Source organism: Dasypus novemcinctus, chromosome 15 (assembly GCF_030445035.2).
Source record: "Dasypus novemcinctus isolate mDasNov1 chromosome 15, mDasNov1.1.hap2, whole genome shotgun sequence".
NCBI lineage: Eukaryota > Metazoa > Chordata > Mammalia > Cingulata > Dasypodidae > Dasypus > Dasypus novemcinctus.
Genome location: NC_080687.1, coordinates 87,868,873 through 87,884,095, shown reverse-complemented (window position 1 = coordinate 87,884,095; position 15,223 = coordinate 87,868,873). Strand labels below are relative to the sequence as shown.

Here is a 15,223-nt window from a genome sequence, read left to right as displayed (position 1 = left end):
TACAATAGATTATGGAAAGAGGAAAGACTACAATATATTAAGGTTTTTATCACTAGTTATCAAGGTTTGTAAAAGCAATAACAAATCAATATATGTAATCATTTTAATAAAATCTACCATTTTAATACCATTAACTGGACAAGATTTAGGGTACACTGATGTCCTCTCCTTATTTTCTGTACATGGTAATAAAACTGATCCAGGAATAGGGAGAAATGGGTGACTTGGTACCAGTATATTTTAGAGCAAGGGCTTTATGTATGAGGAGATAGTCTGCAAATCCCATCTAAACTGAATGTCTGATTTTCTGCATGTGTAGTTCTTAATACCTCCCCAGGCCTCATGGGTGCATTTATTTATTTCATAGAAAATAGGATGGAGTAGTTTATACAGCGAATTGTTACTATGCGTTATCATAAAATCCATTTACTTAGCAGTTGTGTGCCATACAGTAAATAATTTATTTCATTTAATCCTTTAATCATCCTGTGCACTAGGAATTACTATTATTTTGCTATATGAAGAACAATGTTGGCATTGCATTTTTAATCACCCTAAGAATATATATTAGAAAAGTGTAAGCAAAAGTAATAAAATTTACATTGACCACAATTCTCCCCAAATTGATGCAATATTTTTAGAGGTATATTTTACATTAAATAAAAATATAATAATGTATTTAATAGTTTTTGTATTTAATACAAAAATACATTCAATAAAATATAGACTTTAAGTGTACAGTTTAGCAAGTTTGGCAATTATATACATCCATGTAACCACCAACCTAATCAAGAGAACATTGAAAGTTTCCTCATGCCCTGTTCAGTCAATTTAGCAAGCTGTCACCCTTGCCTGTCCAACAGTGGAAACTTCTATTATGATTTTATTCACCATAGCTTATTTTCCCTCTTTTGGAACGTCATAAATATTCATATAGTAGGTACTCTTGTGTATCTGGTTTATTTTGCTTAAAATATAATTTTTGAGACTCATCCACAGTATTTTTTCAGAGATTCTTTCCTTTGTATTTCTGGATATTATTACACTATATGAATATATCACAATTTCTTTATTCATTCTCCTGTGGGTTGTTCCAGCTTTGAGCTATTATGAATAAAGTTACTTATGAATACTTTTTTAAAAAAATTGTCTTTATTCATTTTTTGAAATATTACATTAAAAAAATATGAGGTCCCCATATATCCCCCACCCCCCTCACCCCACTACTCCCCCCATAGCAACATTCTCCTCCATCATCTTGAGACAGTCATTGCATTTGGTGAATACTGGACATTGTATGTCCTCCCATGGCCCACTGGATGGAACGTGGGAGAGCGTGGGCTATGATGTGGACCATTGACCATGAGGTGCAGCGATGCTCAGAGATGAACACTCTTGTACAAGTCTTTTGTGGACTTTTGTTTTCATTTCCCTGGGACATATGCCCGGGCCCATGATTTCAAATCAGTGGGTCCCTCATTTTTCATAGTTCCGAAAGAGTTTAGAATTTTGAGCATTCTCGCTCTCAAACGCCCTGCCGTCACTTCCACCAAGCAATCCCATAAGAAGGTCCGCGTTCTCGCCGCCTCGCCAACCACGAGGGCGGCAGGTGGGCAAAGACCTTTCCAGGCACGAGGTTTCGGCCCTCCCGACCCGGAGGAGTTGAGGGGACATGGCCCATTTCGCATCGCTGCTGAACAACTCGTCCTTCGACAACGTGCAGCTGCTGTGAGCACCCAGAGAGCAGGAGCACTCGAACAAACATCGATCCTTTAATACTAGGCACTGTATAAGCACTTTATTAAATATTCTACTAGGCAACAAATATTGACAAGTCCTATAGACTACGCAATTTATCTCAATCCTCGCGCAATCCCATGAAATACCGTTATTCCCACTTTAGAAAAGAGAAAAACAGTTCTCAACAGAAGTCACAATTATTAATACTAGAACGAGAATTCTAATCTGCACTCCAAAGTCAATACTATTAACTATAAACTCGAGGCATATTAGTCCATTCCAATTCTGTCAGCTAACCACGTTCATCCATGTATGCTCGCGATGTTACTCATACTACTGCTACCAACCTGCAAGGCGGCCCCTGCCCGTCTTTCGTTTCCCTGGAGACCGGCGGCCCCCAGCATGCCTCGGGACTCGAAAGGCATCCTGGGAGTGGTAGTTCTCCGGGCGCCTACCGGTCCTGCCAGGGCGGCAGTGGAGGCTCTCCTGGCTGCAGGCGCCTGGCTCTGTGAGGGCGAGCTGAGGCAGCGGAAGCGCGCGGAACTGACAGAAGGTGAGGCGGTCGCTGTCTGAGCGATAGCCGTAAGCGGCGCCGCTGCGCTCGTCCGAATTGAGTAAGTGCGGCCCGTGCCGCAGTCGGTTCCCGGCCGCCGGAACCTGAGCGTCAGCGAGAGGAGGGTGAGGAGGAGCCAGAGCCGGCTCGGTGCCGCGGTTCTCGCCGTCAGCGGCCGGTCGCCATCGCCACCATGCAGTCCCGGGAAGAAGCCCCACGCCCTCGCCGCCTGGCCAGCCCCCGTGGCGGGAGGCGACCCAAACGAATTTCCAAGCCCTCGGTTTCGGCCTTTTTCACGGGTCCCGAGGAGCTGAAAGACTCGGCGCATTCGGCAGCTCTGCTGGCACAGCTCAAGTCCTTCTACGACGAGCGGCTGCTCTGCGACGTGACCATCGAGGTGGTGACGCCGGGCAGCGGGCCGGGCACGGGCAGACTCTTCTCTTGCAACCGCAACGTGCTGGCGGCCGCGTGCCCCTACTTCAAGAGCATGTTCACGGGCGGCATGTACGAGAGCCAGCAGGCCAGCGTGACCATGCATGACGTGGATGCCGAGTCTTTCGAGGTGTTGGTCGACTACTGCTACACCGGTCGCGTGTCGCTGAGCGAGGCCAATGTACAGCGTCTCTACGCCGCCTCGGACATGCTGCAGCTGGAGTTCGTGCGGGAAGCCTGCGCCTCCTTCCTCGCCCGCCGCCTCGACCTGGCCAACTGCACCGCCATCCTCAAGTTTGCCGATGCCTTCGACCATCACAAGCTGCGATCTCAGGCCCAGTCGTTTATCGCGCACAACTTCAAGCAGCTCAGCCGCATGGGCTCCAATCGCGAGGAGACGCTGGCAGATCTGACGCTGGCCCAGCTGCTGGCCGTCCTGCGCCTGGATAGTCTGGACACAGAGAGCGAGCGGACTGTGTGCCACGTGGCCGTGCAGTGGCTGGAGGCCGCTCCCAAGGAGCGGGGGCCTAATGCTGCAGAAGTTTTCAAGTGTGTCCGCTGGGCACACTTCACGGAGAAGGACCGGGACTACCTGGAAGGGCTGCTGACCAAGCCCATTGTGAAGAAACACTGCCGGGATGTGATTGAAGGGGCCCTGCAGCTGCGCTATGGGGACATGATGTGTAAGAGTCTAGTGCCAAAGCCAGACAGCAGCAGTGGCTCTGTTGTATCCTCAGCAGAAAATCCACCCCAGAGGATGGGTATGTGTGCCAAGGAGATGGTGGTCTTCTTTGGACACCCCAGAGATCCCTTTCTGTGCTATGATCCTTACTCAGGGGACATTTACACAATGCCATCGCCTTTGACCAGCCTGGCTCACACTAAGACCATCACCTCTTCTGCTGTCTGTGTCTCTCCAGACCACGACATCTATCTAGCTGCCCAGCCCAGGAAAGACCTCTGGGTGTATAAACCAGCCCAGAATAGTTGGCAGCAACTTGCAGACCGCTTGCTATGCCGGGAGGGCATGGATGTGGCCTACCTCAATGGCTACATTTATATTTTGGGTGGACGAGACCCTGTTACTGGAGTTAAGTTGAAAGAAGTGGAATGCTACAGTGTGCAGAGGAACCAGTGGGCACTGGTGGCTCCTGTACCCCATTCTTTCTATTCCTTTGAACTGATCGTGGTTCAGAACTATCTTTATGCTGTCAATAGTAAGCGCATGCTCTGCTATGATCCTAGCCACAACATGTGGCTGAACTGTGCTTCTCTTAAACGGAGTGACTTTCAGGAAGCCTGTGTCTTCAACGATGAGATCTACTGTATCTGTGACATTCCTGTCATGAAGGTCTACAGCCCAGCCAGGGGAGAATGGAGGCGAATTAGTAATATTCCCTTGGACTCTGAGACCCACAACTACCAGATTGTTAACCATGGCCAGAAGTTGCTGCTAATCACGTCAACCACTCCACAGTGGAAAAAGAACCGGGTGACTGTGTATGAATATGACACCAGAGAAGACCAGTGGATTAATATAGGCACCATGTTAGGCCTCTTGCAGTTTGACTCTGGCTTTATTTGCCTCTGTGCTCGGGTTTATCCTTCCTGCCTTGAACCAGGTCAGAGTTACATCACTGAGGAAGATGATGCACGGAGTGAATCTAGTACTGAATGGGACTTAGATGGATTGAGTGAACTGGACTCTGAGTCAGGAAGTTCAAGTTCTTTTTCTGATGATGAAGTCTGGGTACAGGTAGCACCTCAGCGAAGTGCGCAGGAGCAGCAGGGTTCTTTGTAGTTTGAAACAGTATTTCTTACTGCTGAGGAAGATACCTTAGAAAGGTATGCTCTCTGTTTCCTGAAAAAACAAAGACAACAACAACAACAAAAAACTTAAGTTGTTTAAGACCACATATTTGGTTTAGAAAGGGTAATGTTTTGAGATACTAGTGTAATGTTTTAAATTTGAACAAGCCACAAAATCAACCTGCTTCATAATTTAGTGTGCTAAAAGGCCAAAACTAAAATTGTAAAATTCTATGCAAAGATGAACTATATAATTGACCAGAATGTTGGGTGGTTTATTTCATTGTTCAAGTATTTGTTGCACCAGTGGGTGGTTTTGATTAGTTAGTATGTTTATCTTTGATTATCCTAATTTAGTCTTATTAATTTTTAAATTGTTTAGTGCCACAAGCAATATAGCATTAATTTAGATCTTTATTGTAGAAAACTAATTGGACTAGGAATTCCTAGGTAGAGTTTTGAAGGTACATATTTTCCTTCAGAATAATGAAAGTAGATTTCCAAAATGCTAATTAGTCAACTATAACAAAATATATTATAAGTGTAATATAATTTTAAGTTTTTGGTTGGTTTTCTTCTCTGGGAAAAAAAAAAATTGGATACATGTATTAACTTTATTGAATACTGACTTCATTTTGATAATGTGCAGAATAGCCTTACTAGCTCATAGAAAGTGAAAAATCAGGATTCCACTGTTTGAAATTTCAGTTTAATTTTGGAATAAAAAAGCTGTATTTGCTAACTGTGACCAGTTTTCTATATTTTAAAAAATCCATTCTAGTAGTATCAATTTTTTCAAAACCCTTCTAAACCAAAAAATATATAAAAACAACTTGCTTTGTAAGTTCATATTTTTGATCTATACCTGATGTGCTTCATGAAATCAGAGGAACAATCCTTTTTTTCACTGGATGTATTATTGGATAATATAAATTTTTATCAATTGGTCATGCCTTGACTTAAAAAGTTTATATGCTTCACTAAAGTATTTTGGATGTATAGTTTTGTTGTTTGTCATAGCGGACTCTTCTTCAGGAAGTGAGTTCTTTACTGTTTCGAAAATATGTATAAGCTAAAAACAGTATTTTATTGACATCAGTAGTAATTGTGTCTATCAACTATAAAACTATAAAATGAAGTGCCAGCAAAGAACTTTAAAACTTTTAAGCTGTGTATACAACTGTTTTGTGTGGCATTGAACTATTCTGTCAGTTTTGTAAGTTACTATAAAGGGTCTTGATTATCAACCTTAAAATATTTTTGTATTAAAGGTTGATAAGGAGCATAAGTAGATGATGGCATTTGGGGCCAATAGTGAAAGTATGTTTCCTCTAAAATATTTCCCTAAGCCGTGGTAAACATGGTTATTTCATTTTGGTTTTTGTATCTGCCCTGTGTTTCTCTGTGAACAGTGCTCTAGCATTTTTTTTTTGCCTTTATTTTTTCTGTCACCGTAGTGGATGGAAGGAAAAGTCCAGAAATAGACTGAATAACACAAACTAATATTGATAAATACAAGAAAGTTCTTACATTTTTAAGGTTTGTTAATACAAATTGTTGTCGCGACACATATACATGATAAATGTCCAGGTGCTTATGTCCTATGAACTTTTCTATACTCCACTAGAATTATCTTCCTGAATCTTTTAAATAACATGCTAATTTCTCTTCCATGTTTACTCTCTGATGACAGAATACTAACATTTCCTAGACCCTGGCAGATTACAGGGAAATGTGTTCAGGGGTAGGAAACTGAATCATTTAAAGAAATTTCAAAGGATGAAAAAAGCGGGAGAGAGAAGCAGAAAGGGAAAAATATTTTCTTAGTCATTTTAATGGACTTTTGCAAGTCTACAAGACATTCATGTTTAAACATTTTTTAGTGAAATGAGGTGCTTCCCCTGACATATGCTTTAGTGACCTAAGATTCAATTTTGTTTCATTTGCTATCAGGGATGTCAGAAGCACTGCTCATAATATTGAAAGTTACTATCTCATTAGTGTTATTTCTTGGCCAATTTTTCTTCACCAGTAATTTCTTGATAGCATTTTATATTGTTGTAAGATTGAAATACAAGACAATGCTTATTATCTCAACCAGATTATCCATCTGCAGAGTTAACAACTGATGTATAAAGACAAGTTTTCCCATTCGTCATTCTCAACCTTTGAGTTAAAGCCTAAGCTAAATGATAGTAATATCCTCATTTACAATGAGATTTTCTAGGGAAGAATTTTGTTTTCATGATATATTTGTGAATTAAGGAATAGATGTTAACTGTTATTTTATAGAGAATTGGTTTGTATGTGTTTAGTTACAAATAAAACTGGCACTGGAACTCAGGCCTCCTGACCTCTCAATTCAGTGTTTCAGCTAAACATTTGCTTACACAGTGAATGACACAACCCATAGTGTTGAAATCTCTTATTGACAGGAAGACACTCATGTCTCAATTTGCCAATTAATCAGCACATCTTTTAGCAAATATTCAATATAATGGAGTTTACAGGATTACTATTTGTAAAATTTAGAATGGCCTTTAGTTATTTTATCAGTGTGCCTGTAGACTAAAAATCTCAGAGAACCCAAATAATGGCAAATACTTTTAAATTCAAAAGGGTAAGTGGCATTGGTATTTTCAAAAGGAAAAAAACCAGAAGACTAATTTAGCAATTAACTTGTCTAAATTTGGGCTAAAGATTGAGATTAAGTTATACCTCCTTTCTGTCTTCTCCAGTTGAGCAGGGGTTTTCTATTGTTTAGTTTAGTTATAATTACAATATTAAGATACGTCTGAAGCTCATCCTTAAATCTCAAGTAAAAATACTTGTGATGGTGTCTTTCTTTTACGTATCAGTTTAAGAACTTCATCTTTTTCATCATTATAATTAACTTTTGAAGAACTTTCATTATAGCAACTTTGGTAAAGCAAGGAAGTATTAAGGGGCAAAATTATAGAAAAATGAGACCATAACTATAAAAACCAAGCAAATTAATTGATATGCTATTTTTAGAAACAAAGGGTAAATATGTGACTTGTCTGAAAAGCTCAGATAACCCAAATAATTGCAAAGCCTAAATTCAAAGGGTAAGTGCACTGGTACTAATTTAGCAATTAAGTTGCTTAAATTTGTGTTTAGGATAAAAATTAAGTTATGATAGTGTCCTTCTCTCTCCTCTAATCAGCATTGTTTTCTCTGTTTTGTTACCTGGATCATAATAAGAATCTAATAAAGCCTTTGATCCATTCCTTACAAAAATGCTAATATTCGTAATTTCAAGGATGCTCTGATACTTTGAGAGCTCATGCATATAACCCAGGGTAAGGTTACCTAAGATAGAATCCCAAGAATACTCCTATAAGGAGTCAGCATCTTTCACAAGGTACATAGGTCAAGTGTTTGTCAGGAGCATCAAGTGATATTACATCACTAATATAGAACCAAAAAAAAGCATGCATATTCACCATCTGAAAGGAATGTGAAAATTAATGAATGCCTCAAAACAAAGGCATAATTAACATTTCTGAAATTTAAATTTTCTTATAAATAATATGAGACTAATTAAATATAAATGATTTAAAGAAATGAGTCAGTTCAATGAGCTAATGTACAGGAAGGCTTTGAAAACCCAAGATATAAGGAATATTATCATCCAAGGTGGCGGCATCTATATTAGATCTCAAGCAAAAGATATGGTCTAGATGTTTCTTATTGCTAACATCATGGCCTGTTTGTTAGAAATACACCCAAGTAGCAAAAGTTTTTTTTTTTTATCATAATGAACCAGGCACACAAGTGGTTGGAAAAGGATAGCTACCTAAAAGCAATCTATTTAAAATACAGTCAATAAATAGTCAATTTGCTTCTTAAGAGCTTGTTAAACTAAAAACCAGCACTTTGCCTGATGTCATTTTTACCAGTTTGTGCTGCAGTGGGGAAAGCTATATAACGAATAACTTATCAGACTAAAATTACGTACTTGTGTTTGTATGTTTTAGTGTTCATCAATTAGAAATACAACAAGCTGGCAAGCCTATGTCAATCCTCTCTATTTTAAAAGAAAATTTACTGTCTTTGAAATCCTAAAGTCTGATAGCCACTGAATTAGACATCTATGTTATACTTTGGATATGAAGAATCATTTTATGTTGCTTGCTTTTTAGCTATTTTACTTTGCCTCTGTGCTTTCATCAAACCCTCATTCCCATATCTGTGTAAAAACTTCAACACTGAGGTAGTCTTTATTCTGGGTCACCATGTATCCAATTAAAATTCACTTGTAATTGATGAAGTTGGAGGGATGGAAATTTTCAGACAGACAGACTGGTAAGGAAGTAAGGTCAATAAAGGGTTATGATCCTACCATGGTAGACTCTGCAGAGACAGTAGTATCCCAAATGTGTCTAGATCCTAAGATTTGAGAGGAAGCCTGGGATAGGAAAAAGCTGGAAAAGCTGGCCAGATCTTGAAGGCCTTATATTCTATGCCAAGGAGTTTGAACTTAAGTCATTGAGAATTATTTTCTCTTTTATCTTTTTTATTGAGAATTTTAAGTAGGGACTTGACAAGATTGAGTTTATGTTTTATTGAGATCGGTCTGCTGATTGAATGGATAGTGTAAGGCTGTGTGTATAGAAAGAACAGTTAAAGAGATGCTATTATTATAGTCCAGACGGCAACAAATGGCTTGAACATGAAGAGTGGCAGTAGTTGTGGGCTTGATGAAGAAAGGTACAGATATGACAGACGTTAAAGAGATTGATCTGGACTTCCAATTGTGTGTTTGGGGGTGAGGTTGCTGTATGAAGTATGAGAAAGGAAGGACTCTAGGATGACTTGTGAGCAGTATCCAGTATTGGCAGGGTGGTTCTGTCCTATGAGGCCATTCCTGGGCCAAGGTTCTTTAATTTTTATACCCCCAACTTCTTGTGAGTTCTCCTTGTCCTCATGTGCAAAGCAGGCTCTCCAGAATTATCTATGGTTCAGCTGGCAGGAAAAGGGAGACTTTTTGCATGACTTCTACTTAAATCCCATTGGTGAAGTTGTATCACCACATCCAGCTGCAAGGTGGTCTGGGAAATATTGTCACTAGATGGGTAACTATGTGCCCAGCAAGAACTCAGGGAATTTTATTACTAAATAGTTTAATAAACTAGTATATTTTAATATATTATACTCAAATGCAGGCTTTTCACATTATAATACAAGGTCACTGCTGATAGTCATTTCAAGTTCCTCTACAGCCCTCCCTCCACAGTAGGGGTTCTTAACCTTTTGTTTCCACGAATTCCTTACTAAGTCCACACTATACTGTGTAATATATAATAAATATATCACATCCACACCAACACATCCCCACAAAAATGTTTTTTTTTTGAATTTCAATTCAAGCTCATAGACTCCTTGTTAAGAACTCCTGCTCCATAGTAAATTCACAGCCAGAAGTTAAGTTCAACACAACCAACCAATGAACCCTTGAGTTGCTTTAATACACACACACACACACACACACACACACACACTCCTCATATTTTCACTAATCCCTAAGCCCTTTTCCAGTCCTCTCTTTTTCTTCTCTAGGAACCTACTTGCTTAAACCACTCACACATCCCAAATCACCAGCAACTTTCACCGTTATTAAAAGGAAAGCGAAGAGAATGGATTGGGGCACTTAAGTTTCTGTCACAGTTGCCTAGGTGAATAGTACTATCACTTAACTCTTGTCATTCCCTAGTCTCTAATCAATGTCTATAATTTTGTCATTTCAAGGATCTTATATAAGTGGAATCATACAGTATATAATCTGTTTAGATTTTTTCCCCCCCACTCAGAATAATTCTCTTGCAATTCGTCCAAACTGTTAGGTATATCACTAGTTACTCTTGGATCTCAGTGTTCTGAATAGTAGAGTAATAGCCTCTGAAAATCTGCTCCTCCATAAAAACACCACCAGCAATAACTGTCAAAGATCAACTTATAACTCTAGGAATGAACTAAAGGTTTGCAACATTCCAAGGAGTGTTTACTTGGGAAAAGTGGCTGAGCCTTGTGGTGTTGACTTGCCCGAATTCATTTCCCTACCCCCAGCTCCATTGTAGCCTTGGAAGTCAACAGCTTCACAACTACAGTAGCTGTGAAAAATAGCAGCTTAGCAGTTACTAGGGAAGTAAGAACGGATTTGGAACTCCCTAAAAGCCCCATCCCAAGAAAATTGTTCTTATTTGACCTATCTCATAGCTCACTGACAAGCTCCATTTGCTGCAAGCCTCCCTTTGGGCCCCACGATGGGTGCCACTTGCTGCATTCAGCTCGAAGGGAAGGCAATGCAGAAATAAAGGTAGAGACACAAGAGGGGAGACAAACCTGGGACCAGGGGACTCACAGCTTCTGGAACTGAGAGCCTCAATCCTAGTTCTCCCATCATATTTATTGGGAAACTACCAAGCAGCTGTTTACTATCTGAACTGCAACATCATTTACAACAACAGGGAACAACTGCAACATCTAACAACTGCTACATTTAACAGGTGTAACATTTACAATAACAAACAGGTAAGCTAGTTCCCCACATTTCCCCCTTTCTGTTTTTACAAAGTCTACACCAATGGTGTTTTACTGATTAATAAAGCTTTAACAACAAACAAGACTTCCAACTAGCAGAATAGACTTTCATTTCTCATGGGCTTAAATTTTCCAACTGGCAGGACTGTATAAGCCAGTACTCAATATTAATGCTGGCCACATCCAATTTACAGGCTAAATTAATACAAACTCTTACCCAGCCAAATGGCATTTAATAATTTGATAGAGTAGCAGGGACCTTACAGCTTGTCCTAATTGTTTGCCTATTCCAGGCCCTTAAAATATCATTGTCTGATGTTTCTTGGTAGGGTCCCTGCCACAGGTTTCTTCTATGCAGCCAGATTCATTGGCATCAGGCCAGGACAGAAAGCCTTGAACTGCAAGAGGCCTTTGTTGACCTTTTCACACAGGTTTTGCACTTTTTGCATTCATACAGGCTCGTTTTACTTTTACAAGACACATTATCTCACTGAATGCTACCACAATATGTTTACAACTTGCTATATGCATACTAGTTCTGTCCCGCATATCTCCATATTAACCATTTTAATTTAGGACAAAATACATCTTATAACATTTCAGTTAGCATTCCCACAAACCGTTTACCTTTTTCAATATTCACTTAACTTTTACATTTTTCCTTTTATCCTATGAAGCAATCTAGGCAAGAATTCTATTAAACTTAAATAAAAGTGCTTAATTTTTTTGCCAATTGAATAGAGCTCTTTTAGATCACATTATATCAAAATAACAAAAACCATTACTGCCCACATTGAAAAATTACAACACTCACTGACATTGACATTCCTATATACACTGGCACACACACTAACATTGCACAAACACCTTTCTGGGCCTCTTGGGACCCCTGCCCTTTTTTTTTTTTTTTTTTTTTTTTTTTTTTTTACACACACACACTAACATTGCACAACCTTTCTCACTAGCCTTGAGCAACCATACAAACACAAAAGAAGTTTTAAGTTTACTAATCTAGAATTTCTTCATTGCTTTAACATTTCTTCTCCAGTTCTCCTCCTCTCAATTTCTTTCTTACTTTCTTTCTGTCCCCAAGTCATACTTGCTTTCTGATGCCATGCTTGAACAAGTTCTGTAGTTAACATACTTTGGTGTCTTCGGAATGAGACCCAGCCAGTCAGGTTCCAGTGTCCGTCTCTCCATCTGCATGACCAGAGGTTCTGGGTCCCATAGGACCCAAATATTGTCTCTTGGTATTCATGGTATGGTTTTATCTGATGAGCTGGTACCTACACAAGACGTTCTTTCATGTCTCAAAACAGCTCTGGAAGTTCTTTTCATAGCGTCCCCACGCAAAAATGCTCCCAGGCTGCGGCGTGCGCTCCGGGCGGCCCCGCAGCCTCCCCACAGCTGTGGGTCTGGAAAGATTGTCCCCACAGTCCCGCAGCGTTGCCACAGGCCAGGAAGGTGTAGATTCCACTCTTTTTCTCCTGGGGAAATACAAGAAACCCTCGAGGACTTCGAAGGCTTTCCAAACCACTCAGGGCTCCGAGCTTTTACACCAACTTTAGTTTCACTCAAGGCAATCCTTCTTCTCTTTGTGTCCCCAGTCTGGCACCAGTTGCTGCCAGCCTTCTTTCCTTCGTGCCCCACGTTGGGTGCCACTTGCTGCAAGCCTCCCTTTGGGACCCACGTTGGGCTCCACTTGCTGCATTCAGCTCACAATTGACTCGAAGGGAAGGCAACACAGAAATAAAGGTAGAGACCACAAGAGGGGAGACAAACCTGGGACCAGGGGACTCACAGCTTATGGAACTGAGAGCCTCAATCCTAGTTCTCCCATCGCATTTATGGGGAAACTACCAAGCAGCTGTTTGCTATCTGAACTGCAACATCATTTACAACAACAGGGAACAACTGCAACATCTAACAACTGCTACATTTAACAGGTGTAACATTTACAATAACAAACAGGTAAGCCAGTTTCCCACAACATCCATTTTCAGAATTTGTCTTAATTTGACCTGACTCAGAGTTCACTCTTTGCACACAATCTGACTCAGGGCATTTGTATCAGTCAATCAATCAATCAATGGCAATTGTGTAACATCCCAGCTGTCTGGAGCAGCATTGCCAGTTGAGGCTAAGCAGAGACTGGAAAAAAAAAAAAAAAAAAAACTTAAAAGAAAAAAATAGGGCAATGAGATGTCTATAGGGGCTTTTGAAAAGTTACAAAATGTTTCTGGGAATTTAGAAGGTCATGCACATGTGAGGAACTGTGCATATGCCCAGAAAAGACCTGAAAAGGTCTTAAGCTCTCACCTCTGGCTGGCCCTGTGACTGTGCAAACTGGAAGTGAATACTAAGACAGTGTTGTAAACTTCCTATGCAAATATTGGATGTATACCCCAATAAACACAGAGTCTCTCAGCAAAGTCTGGAAGACTTACTGGTTCAAAGCACTTGAGAAAATTTCTGTTCAGTCATTAGCTGACTACTTAGCTAATGAGGAGAGACTTCAGCAGCCACACACTAAGGAATACAGACTTTACAGAATTAGTTCAGAAAAATCACTAACAAATGGCAAGAAAAATAAACAGCAGCTAACCCAAAGAAGAGGGAGAAAATCCAATTTCCAGACTTGTCACGTTATGTTATTTAAAATGCCCAGTTTTCAACAACAACAAAATTTCAAGCCAAACAAAATAACAGCAAAGTATGGCCCATACACAGGAAAAAAGTGCAATCAGTAAAAATTGTCTCTTACTAGACAAATACTTTAGATTAGCGGTCATAAATATGTTCATGCAATTAAAAGAAATTATGTCTAAAGAATTAAAGTATGGGAGGGGATGTCTTGCTATGGAGGTATTGTATATGGGTTCCAAGAATAGATATTGAATTGTAAACTAGTCTGAATTTATAAACTAGTCTGTTCCTCTTGGCATGTTAAATTGTTTTAGACTCAGAGGTTTCACTGTTACTTTATTAAATCAAGATTAGGGTTTTTATTTGACCATATCATTAGGGCAATTCAGTTTAAGTCCCTGACTACAGCTAGCCTACAGCTGTGGGCTATATAAATGGATACTCAATTACCAAGAGAGAAGAAGCAAATGCTCAGGGGAGAACACATAGAATAAAGTTTTGGATTAATTAATTCCCATTATTTAAGCCAAACCACTGTATGGTATTTGCTTTGGCAGCCAGGAAAGTAAAGCAGTTTTTGGTACCAGGAAAGTGGGGTGCTGCTATTAGAAATACCAAAAATTGTGGAAACAGCTTTGGAATTGGGTAGTGGGTAGACTCTGGGAGAACTGTGATGTACTTGACGGCAAAAGCCTAGATTACTTTGAAGGGAGTGTTGGTAGAAAAATGGATGCTAAAGTATTTCTAATGAGGCCTTAGAAGGAAATGATGAATGTGTTATTGGAGGAAAGGTGATCCTTGTGTGGAAGTGTTAGAGAATTTGACAAAATTGAGTTCTGATGTCAGATGGAAGGCAAAACTCAAGTGATGAAGTCAGATATTTAGCTGTGGAGATTCATAGTAAAATATGAGAGGAAGGGATAAGCTGAGAACTCAACTCTTAAGCACAAAGAAATCAGAAATTGATGGTTTGGAAAATTCTGACCCTATCCAGATAGTGTCCTCTGGGCCAGAAGTTGCTCTCTGAGGGAACTCCCTGAGCTTCCAGAAAGGCAGGCTCTGGAACATAGGTCTCCATGGGAAAGTTAAATGAACATGGGTCAGTCATTTCAGTGGCAGTCAGGATTGGAAATGCAAGTATGCTGAAAGGATCTGTGGATGGTTTCTTTTTTTTTTTTTTAGTGTTGGGTTTTTTTTTCATTTTTCTCTCTCTTTTTTTTTTATTTCTCTCCCCTTCCCCGTGCCACCCCCCCCCCCCCCCCGCCCCAGTTGTCTGTTCTCTTTTGTCTATTCGCTGCGTGTTCTTCCTTGTCCGCTTCTGTTGTTGTTGGGGGCACAGGAATCTGTGTTTCTTTTTGTTGCATCATCTTGTTGTGTCAGCTCTCCGTGTGTGTGGCACCATTCCTGGGCAGGCTGCACTTTCTTTCGCGCTGGGCGGCTCTCCTTACGGGGCGCACTCCTTGCATGTGGGGCTCCCCT

The 15,223-nt window shown here is 40.3% G+C and overlaps 1 protein-coding gene across 1 annotated transcript; it reads left to right on the top strand.

Moving 5' to 3' along the window:
• Nucleotides 1–2,120: 2,120 nt before the first annotated feature.
• KBTBD7 (kelch repeat and BTB domain containing 7) lies at nucleotides 2,121–6,873 on the top strand. The gene has a single exon (XM_004462788.4). The coding sequence runs from the start codon at nucleotides 2,487–2,489 to the stop codon at nucleotides 4,524–4,526; it is 2,040 nt and encodes a 679-aa protein (XP_004462845.1). The 5' UTR covers nucleotides 2,121–2,486; the 3' UTR covers nucleotides 4,527–6,873.
• Nucleotides 6,874–15,223: the final 8,350 nt, after the last annotated feature.

Coding starts and splice junctions, on each gene's coding strand:
- KBTBD7 (XM_004462788.4), top strand. CDS start 2,487: ATGCAGTCCCGGGAAGAAGCCCCACGCCCTCGCCGCCTGGCCAGCCCC.